Source organism: Gymnoscopelus braueri (assembly GCF_963280865.1).
Source record: "Gymnoscopelus braueri genome assembly, chromosome: 22".
Taxonomy (NCBI): domain Eukaryota; kingdom Metazoa; phylum Chordata; class Actinopteri; order Myctophiformes; family Myctophidae; genus Gymnoscopelus; species Gymnoscopelus braueri.
Window position 1 is genome coordinate 26,815,175 of NC_137624.1, and position 13,529 is coordinate 26,828,703.

A 13,529-nucleotide genomic window follows, 5' to 3' on the forward strand; every position below is an offset into this window, starting at 1 on the left:
CAATAATAACAACAACGATAATGTATAGACTCATAGAAAAACCATCCCTCTCCATCACCAAGTATGACCGCCAAGTGTGTGGCGGTGTCTGTATCTGCAGAGACCCTTCCCTCTGCAGCAACTTTTAGTAATCAGCCATAAATAAGTTATCATCTCATAATCAAAGCTGCCCACTGCTGCCACCGCAACTAAAACCAGCGACGGAGGCTGCATTTCCTAAGTCCATTACAAAATGCAGTTCCTGCTGAGGAAAGTAATCAGTATGGGTCACTGACAACAATTCATTCCTCTTTTCACAGTGAAAGCCATCACTTAGCCCCGTCACCATCTAGTTAAATTGGCACATTAACAGTGAGCTTGAGCCTTGACTCTGATTAGTCAAAATGCTGTATAACTCTGTGCTTGTTAAATTATATTTCAACATGGTGAGGCAATACCACCTTACCTTTTATTCCCTTTTTTTTCTTTTTAGGATGAAAGAAACGAGCATGTTCCCCTGAGATTGGGGATTGGAGCGGTTTGTGATTGAGGATTTCATGCTGGGTGTATTCTATGGGTGACAATCCACACGGCAAATGAGTTTTTCTTTAGTAAAAAACATTCAGCTTACACGCACATCCTCCTCCATTATGCAAGGCCAAATGATGAAAAATGAAAACCTTGTCTGCCTAAGAAAGCGTCACTACGTTGTCTATGTCTCAGACACAATTAAGCCGGTTGTAAATAATTGGATTAATACATTTTACGCCGTTGCTCTGTAGGAGGCGAGCCGTCTAGAAATGGGTCTGTGAGTACTGTATCTCGTAAACCGCTGGACCAATGAGCGCCAAGATTTCTGTGCATGCTGCCAGTAGTCATCCCTGGATTTTTTTCCACATAGGTTTTATCACTTTTATATTTGTTGAAATATTTAACTTGAATTTTATATAAATACAATAGAATTCAATGGCGGTCAAAACTCAAATAAGGACAAATGATGTGGCGTCATAGATAATTGGCATCATAGATTGACCACATTAATGGGGCAAACTCTAGGTTGATTTCGTTATGTGTTTTCCCGTTCAGGTAAAAATAATAATACAGATGGGTAAAACATGGCAAGCTGCATAAGGGTCTGTATCCACAGAATGAGCGTTTTGGATATGTCCATAGCACAAGGAATGTTGATTGACGCCCGCAACTTTCAAACCCATCAACCATTGCTGTGCTTGAACGTTGCGTTATCTGCGTTATTGCCACAAATAACCGAGCTGAAACAATGGTAAACATGGACTTATCATGGTTGTGGTAACGATTCAAAGTCAGGTCAGACACAGCCAGGAGGATCAAACGGGACGTTGATGAGTGGTGCTCCCCTCTAGAAGTTTAAGTACTTTTCTGTTTGACGCGCCCAGGGCATTACGAAAAAGGAAAAAAAGGACGCTGGACACCGAGTTTGCTGAAAAGTGAGGTGTGGCACTGGGAAGAGCACTCAAGCACGTCTTTACCAGAGAAATGCATGACGGAAAGGAGCTGGCAGTTTAACCGCTTAAACCCCATATGGGTAACCGGAGTCCCTCAGGGCTCAATACTAGTGTAGGCTATTTTCAGTTTTCCGTTATTGTGAGGAAAGCTTTCGTTGAAAATAGCAGATCGACAAGCTCACAACGCGACGCATTGCATCACGTTGTGAGCTTGTAGATCTGCCATTTTCAGTGAAAGCTTTCCCCACGATACGGATTCTGGGGTTAAAAAAAAGAAGAACGAAAAGGTTAACGGTTTCTGTGGACGCGGCCCCTATGGCCGATCACACTACAAAGCTAATACTTTTAAATAATAGATGAGTTAGATATAGGTGTGCAAGCATTAACAATACTGTTGACCTACTATCTATCTAAAGCTTGCACATTGGCACACCCATGGCTCTGGGCACACCTACATCTAACAAACCCATTATTCATAGTATTAGCTGTAGCTGTGTTTCTTAAGTTACTAGCCTATCATTTTGTTTTTTTACACTTCTGTAGTTTTTAACCTGCACAGAAAAACTAAATCAAAATCATGCTCCTGAAAGTCCGTGATTCAACATGAAGACACACCATTATTAGGCGCTGTAGTCTTGATATTTTATTCTTTCTTTTTTGCCCAAACAATTATGTTAACTCCACAGTGGGTCTCCCGACACGGTGACTGACAGGAACACTCAAAACTCCATCTGAGCTATGTGCTTTGCCATGCCTCCCCCAACTCCCTGGGAGACCTTTGCCCTCTCTTCACTGCTTCCTCCCTGGTACACAGCTGAACCTCTGACATATGATTGAGATGTAGCTCAGTGTGTACATGCTCTGTGCCACAGGGAATGTAGCACTCTGGCGCAGCCAGACATTTTTTTTCCCTCTTTTTTTCTGCCCTCCACTTTTTTAATCTCCCATCTCTAAAGCAAGCCCAGTTTGCTGTAACTCTGTCTGGAAAGATAGAGTGAGAGGGAAGGAGGGAGAGAGAGAATAGGGAGAGAAAAGAGGGGCTGGCGAGGACACGCCATAGTGCGATAAAGACAGTGTACAAAAGCACACCGTACCGGGCGAAATGAACGGTGTAGAGAGGTTTCGGCTGGTATGATGGACAGAGAAGATAAAGGAGGAGGGGGGGGGGAAGGTGGGGAGGGGGGAGGGCGGAGTGTTTTGAGCCGGTGCTACTGCCTCAAGGTGTTCAAAAGGTTACCTCCTAATGAGGTGTTTACAGAGCCAGCCATGTTGCTAAACGTATTGATTTCCATCCAGCTAGCTCCCACGTCATCACTTAAAATGAGCCAAGAAAAATAAGCCCCAGTGAAACAGCATAGGTTTGTTAAATATCAAATTTAATTCCATAATTGTGTTCTGAATTCTAAGTATGAAATTCATTTAAAATATACATCCCCCCAGCCAGCTCAGACCCAGACATCAACAACACTGTGATTTCGTAGAAAACTGGTGCGAACTAGAAATGCACACAATTCTACAAAAAAACGGTGTGAAAAATTGACCCGGGTTGTATTTTTTACACTCGTGGTTATATTAACACAGTAGATTTGACTGTGTAAAGAAAGGCCTGCAGGTTGCCTGCATATACAAAGCGTAGATGTCTCACAGCTTTCACATTTCTCAAAACATGGGGAATGCTATAGTCACAGGAAAAGGGGGTAAAGGGAGGACTCCTCTGAATTTTTTGCCTCTCCCCGCTCATCCATTCTCCATGACACTTGGGCGTATAAATCAAGGCTGGTGCTTGCAGGCTGAGGGGGCATGGGGACTCACTGTCTGACACACCAGTCATTTAAACAGTTCCCCCTCTCCGTTAGCTCTGGCTTGTGACAATGCTCCAACAAAACCAGCATCAGGCAATATTAAACATGCAGACAGGAGGAGTGTGGTGGTATAATGAGTGTGTAGAAGTGCGTGTGCGTGTGTGTGTGTGTGTGTGCGTGTGCGCGTGCGCGTGCGTGTGTGCGTCTATACTCCATTCCCACACATTTCATACATATGTGATGCTGCTAAGTTACTTGCAAAAGAGCCTGAGGCCTACTCTGCCTTATTTTTATTAAATTTTTCGAGTACAAATCTTATGTATATTTGATATTGTTTTGTTATTTGACAATTTCCTTTTCTTATGATTACCGGAAAACAATTTCTCCCACACGTTACATCTGTAAACTTGTGATGTAACTGTGTGTGCGCGCGCGCGAGCGTGTGCGTGAGCGTATGCACATGTGTGCGCGTGTGTGGGTGGGAGTGATGTGTGTCCTGAGGGGGGGGCTTCTGTCTACCCGTCAAGTACCATCCCTTTGTGTCTGAGCCCGAGGATTTGTAGTATCCTGGGGCATCCGTTTGTCATTATTTTGATAGAAGGGAAAATGCCAAGGGGAAGGACACTGATGCAGACACTGTGTATTTACATCACCATTCTGATAGTGAACGTTTCCTTGGCATTTCCTTCTATGTGTTCAGTATGCTTTCTTAAGCAACAAACACATGCTGTCTTCTTCTTTTTACAATCTGATCAATGTATGGCATGTCAGCTTACAGAAATTCAAAAAGAAGCTAAGACACCCAACACAATGGTGTTAAATTCAGAAGACAAGGACGGCACACCAAAGTGACTTTGGTGTCGATGTTAGCTTCAAGTACCATCCTACAAAGGATGTGCATCACCTTTGGATCACTAATTATCTCCACCAGGCCGGAAAGCCGGCCGGGAAAGACAGATTATGTTTTTGCCCCTGTGACTGACTGACTGACTGACTAGAGTTCTTAATGGGCCCAACCCAGCCCGAATGAGTTGAAGCACGAGCCCTACCCCAGCCCAATCGTACATTATATATATATATATATATATATATATATATATATATTGCCAGAAACTGCTGCTAGAGAGAGAGAGGAGAGAGAAAGTGACCATGACATAATGGTTGCATCTAACCAACTTCTAGGTGAGTTCATTTGTCAGGAGCGTGGCTCAGTGGACACACAAACGCACACACACGACAATCAAAAAAGATCAATACTTGCATGGTTTTCACGTTGTGAAAAAGTGAATTTGAGTGAGCTCACAACTCCATTCATTCGTCGGTAGGTCTTCCACCACAACAACATCAACAAGTAGCTTCTAACCAGACTTCCTGGAGCTGGCAGCGAGACTTCAAAATAAAATTCACAATGATATGATTAGTCAACACAGATTTTATTTTGGAGTCCCCACAGCGTCTTACTGGCAGTCAGTGAAGAACAAAACGCAAACATTCCCTGCTCCGCTCTGTTATTATCCTTATTTAGCGCAACCAAGGATGCACACTGTTTGTTATAATATAAAGCTTGTATATCTGACACACACACACACACACACACACACACACACACACACACACACACACACACACACACACACACACACACACACACACACACACACACACACACACACACACACACACACACACACACACACACACACACACACACACACACACACACACACACACACACACACACACACACTCCTGACCAACATATATAAATTGACCCGCCGGGTCGGGTTAGGCTGAAATTTAGAACTCTTACGAGTGAGTGAGTGAACCTTTGGACTGATCGGCATCAAACCTTTTGTGCAGGCAGCCAGTAGTCCAAGGAATACACTATCCCAAAGTTTTCAAACCACCTTCACGGTGGCACTATACCTTCTTGAATTCCGTAGATGACCCCCATATAGGCATAGATTTCTGACTGACTGGATTTTGCACCATTCAAAATGTTCTTCACAACATACCACCTTAGTACTCCTCCAGATCGTATCCAAAACTCACAAATTGAATGCAACATCCAATCAACCCCAATTTGCATGTTGAGTGGTCTCTATATTGTGCACCTTCAAAAGAGCTTTCACATCTGCCCATAGATAGTTGCACCATATGCTGTAGAAATGCTATTTCCCCCGCAGCTTCTTTGAGTTCTGACAGTGTCAACCCATGACTTACACAGTCCTAGGCCAACAACCCAGCTTGGCGGAGATATGTGCGCTCCACGACGTGACCCTTTCTAGTTTATTTCAAAATGAGGGAGTTTGGTGTAGGTGAATGCCACAAACAGCTTATATTTCTGTCACAAAATGTAAAGTGTAAAAATAAATAAAAAATACTCCACAGAACAGCAGAGTGCTAACGTAATAATGAGAGCTCTCTCTGTTGTTTAGGTTAGATGATTTCTCTCCGCTCCCCCAGGTACGGGGTCGAGGGGCTATCCTTTTACCACCCCGGCCTGGAGGGGGTTGATGATAATGCATACATGATTGTGATATCAGCAAACACAGTGCGCTTTTGCTGATATGTAGTAGCACAGCCTAGTCTATATTTACTCAAAATAACTTCAGTTCCCATTGCCATACCACAGAATTGGCTAGCCAATGAAGATTATCTACAACATAATTCAGCTCATGTGATACTCCTGTCTCTGCAGTCTCTGTGTGCAGTGAGCCACACCACTAACAAATCAAGGCCCAAAGTCTCATATAACAAAATCTCCAGGTATAAAGTAAAAAAAAGGAAAGAAGTGGCTTAAAAAAAGATTTCCGCAAAACAGAAGAAACACAGCAGCAGTTTTTAACTACACTTTCTAGCGTGACAATCGTCACTCATCCACCCAGCTGTAACCAGCCACAGTAGTAGTTTACACTGTCAAAACACACCATGGCTAAAGAAGCACAATAAAGCACAGGCCTCCGTCAAAAAGACAGTACAAATATGTTCTGATTTTAGTAAAAATAATCCATATAATTTTACTGACACAAATTATCCATTATCCACACTTTTTTTTAAATAAATTGGATGTGTTACACTGATATGTTCAGAACAATTATTATAGACCACCCAAGCATGCCGTACATTTCACACCCAAATAAGGGATTCTGATTCCATCGCCTCACCAGACTAATGGGAAAATGATGAATAGGAGTATAAAATGATTGCCTCAAATTACGTCCGACGCCAACACTGATTATTTTGCTTCAGATCTTTGGATTTAATGTACTGTATATTTGTTTGTTAATGTGTTATGGAACAGTTTTCAAGCTGCAAATGCTGATGTCACCTGCTCTGCACAAACTAGCAGGAGGATATTGGTCAAAGAGACAAATTATCTACTGTAATTAACTTTAAGAACAACACCTAAGTAACTATATAAGACTGAATACTTTACGATAAAGGTTAATTTTTAAATAATTTGTTTGAGGAAATATCTCAATCAGTCGCCTATCTCATGGCAAAAGAAAAAACATTCCTGTGGGTTTGTGGCGCACATTTTGTTAAAAAAATAATTTAAGTTAATTTACAATAAACTAGAAAAAGTGCTCCTCAGAGCACAGGTCTCCGCCAGGTCAGGTAGGTTATTGTGGCCTCCTGGTGGCGCTATAATGGGCCATTGTGAAAAGGGTGCCCGTTTCTTCTTAGGCCTTTCACGACAATCGGACACTGCATTCATGATTTGAGGCATTTTGTTCCAAAAATGTGTTTTTCTAGATTAGACCTGCTGGTGGCGCTATAACAGGCCAATGTTAAAAGGGTGGCATTTCTTCCTCAGCCTAGTGGGAATGTGCGTGTAAAATTTCACGGAAATCGCAAGCTGAGTGCATAATTTGAGGCATTTTGTTCAAAACGGACCAATCCTGCAAACTTTGGAAGCCAGCCTTAGCCAATGAGGATGGAATATGGGAAATCGGACAGATCAGTGATCATCACATGGCTATAGAGATACTGTATACCGATTTGCATGACGTTTGGATAAGATCTGTAGGAGTAATATAAATAAATTGGTTTTGCACAAATCGGCCTCCTGGTGGTGCTATAACAGGCCCATGTGAAAAATTTGGGGCAGAGGTTCTGAATTGGCATCCAGGGAGTGTGTGTGCACAGTTTCGCAGCGACCGGGCCAACGGTGCCAGAGAATAGCTGGTGACAGACGGACACACGGACGGACGGACGGACGGACAGGGGGTAAAACACTCTCTCGCCATGCCTTCGGCCTGGCGGAGACAATTACACTTCATTGATGCTAGGAAATGTGTCCTCTTCATTTAACCCATCCCAACTATTAGGAATAGTGGGGCAGCCACTGAGCAGCACCTGGAGATCAGCTTCAGCTTTAAGACCATGGCCTTGCACTGTAGTACTGTCTGTATGTCCCTAACATACATGTGTTTTGGTATGACAGGAAACTGGAGTTCCTGCAGGAAACCCATGTGAACATGGGGACAACAAGCAAACCTGACACAAGACACATGGGAACTTCTTTCTATGAGACAACAGTGCTAACAACTGGGCCACCATGATGCCACACTATGTTGATAATTCACCGTGCTATAGATTCAGACAATTAAAGGAACAGAATTACAGTTCATTTTAAGCCATAATTATAATGGAACCAAGGGGGGGGATCAGAAGCCCCGAAACCATGACACTTTGGTCATCTATACTTTGCAGTAGTGTAGGCCATAATTTGACTTTTTGGATGACAGCGGTATCAGCACGTATGCAGCCAATGTGTCTCGATGTTTAACAACTTGAGTACCTACTTTGGGCATGTCAATATAGGCAGAGGTTTTCACAAATGTTCCAAAATAGCAGAGCTACAAGCTCACAACGCAGCGCAACGTGATGCATATCTGTACATGGCCTTTTTCCATCTTTGAAAACAAAATCAAATCAAAGCTTTTCAAATTCATTGGAATTGATGTGGAGATTTTTGACAAAGTATCAGTCAAAACATCAGCAAATCGGTGGGCTGGCCTCTCCGAAATTGGTCTGGGTCTAGGTTTGAGGGTAAGCAATTACGGCACAATGTGCAAAGCTACCTGTGACTGTGATATTGGAGACAATGTAACACTGGTAACTCCACTCCTTCATATCCATGGATATACTGTATATCCATATTTCCATTGGACTATTCCTCACGTGCAACATCTAATGAAAACCGAACCGAACAGACAATGTGTTATTTCAAGGTAGAAGGAATGCAATCCATCATCCTCTTATAGCTTAGGCTATATCCTATTAAAGAGATGCAGAGATTGAACATCTTAACCAAAATATGCTTTGATACAGTATGTAGACCACTAGACCCATCTCCTTCCACATACAGTACATGTGACTAATAATGCAATAGTGTAAATTGCAATGCCCATCATGCCCACACATAGTCAAAATACAGTCTAAAGCCTTGTATATAATGTTGGTACAGTATACCTTGACATCTCCTCCAATTATGTTGTTAATAAATTCATTATTGTATTATTCATTATGACATGCCATCAGTGACTTAACATTTTGAGTGTACAGGAAGGGGGGGGGGGTATATTGCCATTCCAAGTTTGTGATTTATAAAGCTCAATATCAAAGCCACTGTGTGTGTACACACTTTTTATTATTTTCTCCCTTTTATACATGATACCCCTAGATGAAACCCTTCTCCGCTCCATCATCAGTGAGCAGTCATGCACTGAGAGGAGGGTGAAGCAGCAAATTTGCTAGCTGGCTGAATGGGAGGACAGAGAGGCCTTTCTACCAGTCGACGGCTGTCCTTAATGAGAATAGAAAGTGATTTACTAGCTTAATGCTCCAGCCCTCAGCCTGCCTGCCTCCCCCTTCCCCGCAGTCTGTTTAGTCTACACTGCGAGACATAAGTTGAGATAACATTCTCTACTACACCAATAATTCTCTACAATGCCATTTCAACAGAGTTCACCTAGAAGAACTGTTTTGAATTTCAAAGGCACTCCTCAAATATGATCAGTTGCTCTTCAGCATGCCATAATATTGTATGTATTGCTTTACCCACTCTATAGCTAAAGATTACAGTACATATCCATCCGACCGCCTGTACAAAATATAGCATGCTACAATATATTGCTGTCAACTGAAGCTCAGAACACAGGCCAACACCGATGTCAGTGTAAATACTGTCAATGTAGCACTGAGATCAGGTCAGCCAAACTTCCCTTAAACAGAGTGAGAAGTGAGAACATCGGTTTGAAATATGGCGTAAATGTTGGCCACTTAAAAGATTCCCTTTTGTTTACCGCACCGGCTTATAGATAATATATGGCGTTTGTCTCTGTACATATAACAAATATCTTCTTGGGCAATAATGTAATGGCACAGCCTATTTTCCACACTCACATCCAGTTACACTATCCCCCCCATCACCACCTAAACGGAACGATTTTCATTGCAAACTCTTGAATCGTCCTCTAAGGTCACATTTTGTGCTTAGGTGAGTCACAGTAAAGGCTGGGGAGGTATTTTTTGCCTTTCTGTTTTGTTTTGGGAGGACAGGAAATACTGGATGAAATGAAGCATGACAGGAAGTTGTGTGTGTGTCTGTTCCAAAGTCGTTCAAAAACTGCAATGGGGCCATGCTCACAGCACTGCAGTCATAGGCCTATTCAGCACTCCTTTATCAAACTTTTCCAACAGCTAGCTACGCACGTGCCCTGACCCTGTATGAAGTCTGTGCTCACATGGGAACAAAATAGCAATTTCATGCAGATTTGCCCAGCAAAATTGCTTTCCCTGCTTGGTGCATCATACTTATAGCTAGGCATGACATTTGAAATAATAATCTCTCATACTAGCCGCATGTGTGTGTGTGTGTGTGTGTGTGTGTGTGTGTGGTATGAAAGATTAAGATTATGTAAGGTTAAATTGTAGTAGTTACTTCAGTTCGGATTTCTACAGCCTATTGCAGCTGCTGTATTTCCTGCCTACAGTACCAGACAGTGTCCCATGCCATTTCGACTGTGTTTCAAGCAATGCTCTTAACTAAGGAATATAAGAAGTTAGGTGTTAATTCCCTTTAATGATCACTGCCTGCGTGTAACATGAAACAAGCCATTAAATTGTGTCAAATCGCTGTGATAGCATGTATGAGAAACCATGGCTTATTATTAAACTGTAAAACATGCATGCACATGGCTTGTGTTTGTAGTGGATGGCTATTGCATACTGTACTGCAGTGGTGGAAAGTAACTAAGTGCATTTACTCAAGTACTGTACTTAAGTACAATTTTGAGGTATTTTTTACTTTACTGGAGTATTTCCAATTTTCAATACTTTTACTTCTACTCCACTACATCTTAGAGACAAGTATTGTACTTTTACTCCACTACCATTATTTGAAAACTTTAGTTACTAGTTACTTTGCGAATTGTGATTAGTATTACAAATTCATACAATACATTAACCACTTCAGCCCTATATACATCTCGGCCATTTGAAAATAGCCGATCTACAAGCTCACAATGGCATTGTGAGCTTGTAGATCGGCTATTTTCAAAAGATTTGTATACATTTGAAATGGGATATTCTGCATACCTAATTTCTACTCTCTACTTTAAGTACATCTTTATACCAATACTTTTGTACTTCTACTCAAGTACATTTTGAATTCCGCACTTTCACTTAACAGAGTAACAGAGTACTTCCACATTGCAGTATCGATACTTTTACTTAAGTAAGAAATGCTGAGTACTTTTTCCACCACCGCTGTACAGTATACTGTACCACGAGCACACGGTACGAATGAAAGGTCCCTAAAAATGCGCACAATAAGGTGCACACAGTTCTAGGTTCCATTGACGAGAGGGACAGACAGACAGCTGATTGTAACAGCCGTCGCTAATCATCATCTTACCCAGGGTGAAGTAGGGGAGAGCCGTGTTGTCCAGATCATCCATGACGGAGATCCGTCCAGGTAGGTCAGTTCTAACGAATAAAAGGAGTCGGGATTCCCTTTCTCCTCCTCCACCACCTCCACCACCAACAGCACCTGCTCCTCCAGCACCTCCTCCGACCACGCTTCCAGAGCCCGCGCCGCCGGTGAAGCTGAACTCGTTCTCGCGGAGCACGGGCAGGGTGGACACGGTGACCGTTTTAACTTCGCACGGCGTCTCCGCGTCGCCCATCATCATCTCCTTGTCCGACAGCAGCATCTCCTCGTCCTCGCTCCGGTTCCCGCGGACCCGCGTAACGGTCCCCGTTAGTAACATTAAGAGCCCGACGAGGAGGATAGGAGCACCGCCGAGGTGCAGTACTTCTTTCCCTGCCATCCCGGTCCTTGTGTTGTGTGTGAGAGACTGTGAGTGTGTGTGTGGGTGCTCTGCTCTGCTCTCCGCTTTGAGTGCGGTTCATAAGCGGTCCGTTCGTTTATAGTACAGTCTCTCTCTCTCTCTCTCTCTCTCTCTCTCTCTGCTGCTGTACGGGAGTCATGTACCGTCCAGGAGGCGGCAGCACAGGTGTAGTGGAGTCAGAATGACACTCGTGTGTGTGTGTGTGTGTGTGTGTGTGTGTGTGTGTGTTCATTCACAGACACAGTGGTGGAAAAAAGTACTCACATTTATTTACTCGAGTAAAGGTATCAATACTGCAATGTAGAAAATAAATACTCATGTTACAAGTAAAAGTCTGGAATTAAAAATGTACATAAGTAAAAGTACAAAAGTATTGGTATCAAAATGTACTTAAAGTTTAACTAGGTAACTTTGAACCATATTTTTAATATATATATTTATTTATTTTTCCCTCTATCAGCCACTATATAATTATGCTGGGGTGTTTTCCTATTTTTATGTTGACATTCATCCCTTACAGGGACGCCTCTGTCTGTGGGAGGAGTGGGAGGAGTGGGGGGGGGGGGGGCAGAGCTCCTAATTGCTCCCTTTGATCTTCAGAGCACCGAGTTGATTGATTGGTACCAAAAGTACTCAGTATGCAGAATGTCCCATTTCACAAGTTTTCAAATGTATAAAATATTTTGAAAATAGCATCTACAAGCTCACAATGAGTCTCATCGCGACGCATTGTGAGCTTGTACATCAGCTATTTTCAAATGGCCAGAATGTATATGGGCTTAAGTGTTTTTTTGTAATAATAATCAAAATCTACAACGTAACTTGTTACTAAAGTTTTCAAATAACTGTAGTGGAGTAAAAGTAAAATATTTGCCTCTGAGATGTAGTGGAGTAGAAGTAAAAGTACTGCAAATTGGAAATACTCCAGTAAAGTAAAAAATTGTACTTTAGTACAGTACTTGAGTAAATGTACTTAGTTACTTTACACCACTGGTGGTGTGATTCATTCACAGCTGTGTGGTGATACTTTGACTGGCTCAAACTAACTATAAACACAGGGTAGGCGTGTGTTCAATCAAATATAAATGTGGATAAATGTGAAGCAGTGAGAGATCATGTGACTTCCATGGGAAATAGGCAGACTCAGAATGAGCAGCATTGCTCAAATCATTTGCAATGAGAGCAACATTCACTGTTTTGGACATGCTTGTTTTACTTTTTGGCAAAAATGCATAGCCTACGTATAATACATGTATCTGTAAAAAAAAAAAAAAAATAGCAAAGGCCTACCAAAATAGTCTCAAGAGCTTATTTCCAATGTGTACTTTGATGCATAATAGCCTATAAGATCATGGTAAGATTACCAAGATGTTCATTCATGGACAAACTACAAAGTGTGTCATTTTACCTTGAGAGATGGAGAAAGTATAACATTATTATTATTATTAGCCTATTTCCAGCAATAGCTACAGGTTAAGCAATTAACCAAATTATCAAAATATTACAGCTTGATTTAAGATGGAATAAAAACAAAAACAAGAACAACTTTGGAACCCATCCAAACAGACCAGACCAGATTGGCTTGAATATAGCGTCAGAAACAAATTTGTAAATTACTATTATCGATCGTTGCCAGCTAACTGCCTTATGAAAAAAAAAACTGTCATCCCTTTCCTTTGACCATAAGATACACACGATCTAACTGATCTAACTGTTGAACATAGTTTGTCAAGTTAAAGTATTCTAAAACAAAAAATGTAAACAAAAACAAAAATAAATAAAAAATGAAGCAAAAAAGAAGAAAACCCTGTTTTCAGTACCATGGACAGCGACCAGGGGATTCCTCATTAGTGGCCAGGAGACCTGGATTCCACCTTGGAACCATGCTTGGAACAAGTTGG

The 13,529-nt window shown here is 41.9% G+C and overlaps 1 protein-coding gene across 1 annotated transcript in view; it reads right to left on the reverse strand.

Annotated features, from left to right (window-relative positions):
* astn2 (astrotactin 2) overlaps positions 1-11,607 on the reverse strand; it is a gene marked incomplete at both ends in the record, with an annotated part of 625,858 nt that extends 614,251 nt beyond the window's left edge. The window contains one exon of the mRNA XM_080420257.1: positions 11,193-11,607. Coding sequence (XP_080276383.1) covers positions 11,193-11,607 — 415 coding nt within the window. The remainder of the gene's footprint in view (positions 1-11,192) is intronic.
* Between the last annotated feature and the right edge of the window lie 1,922 nt (positions 11,608-13,529).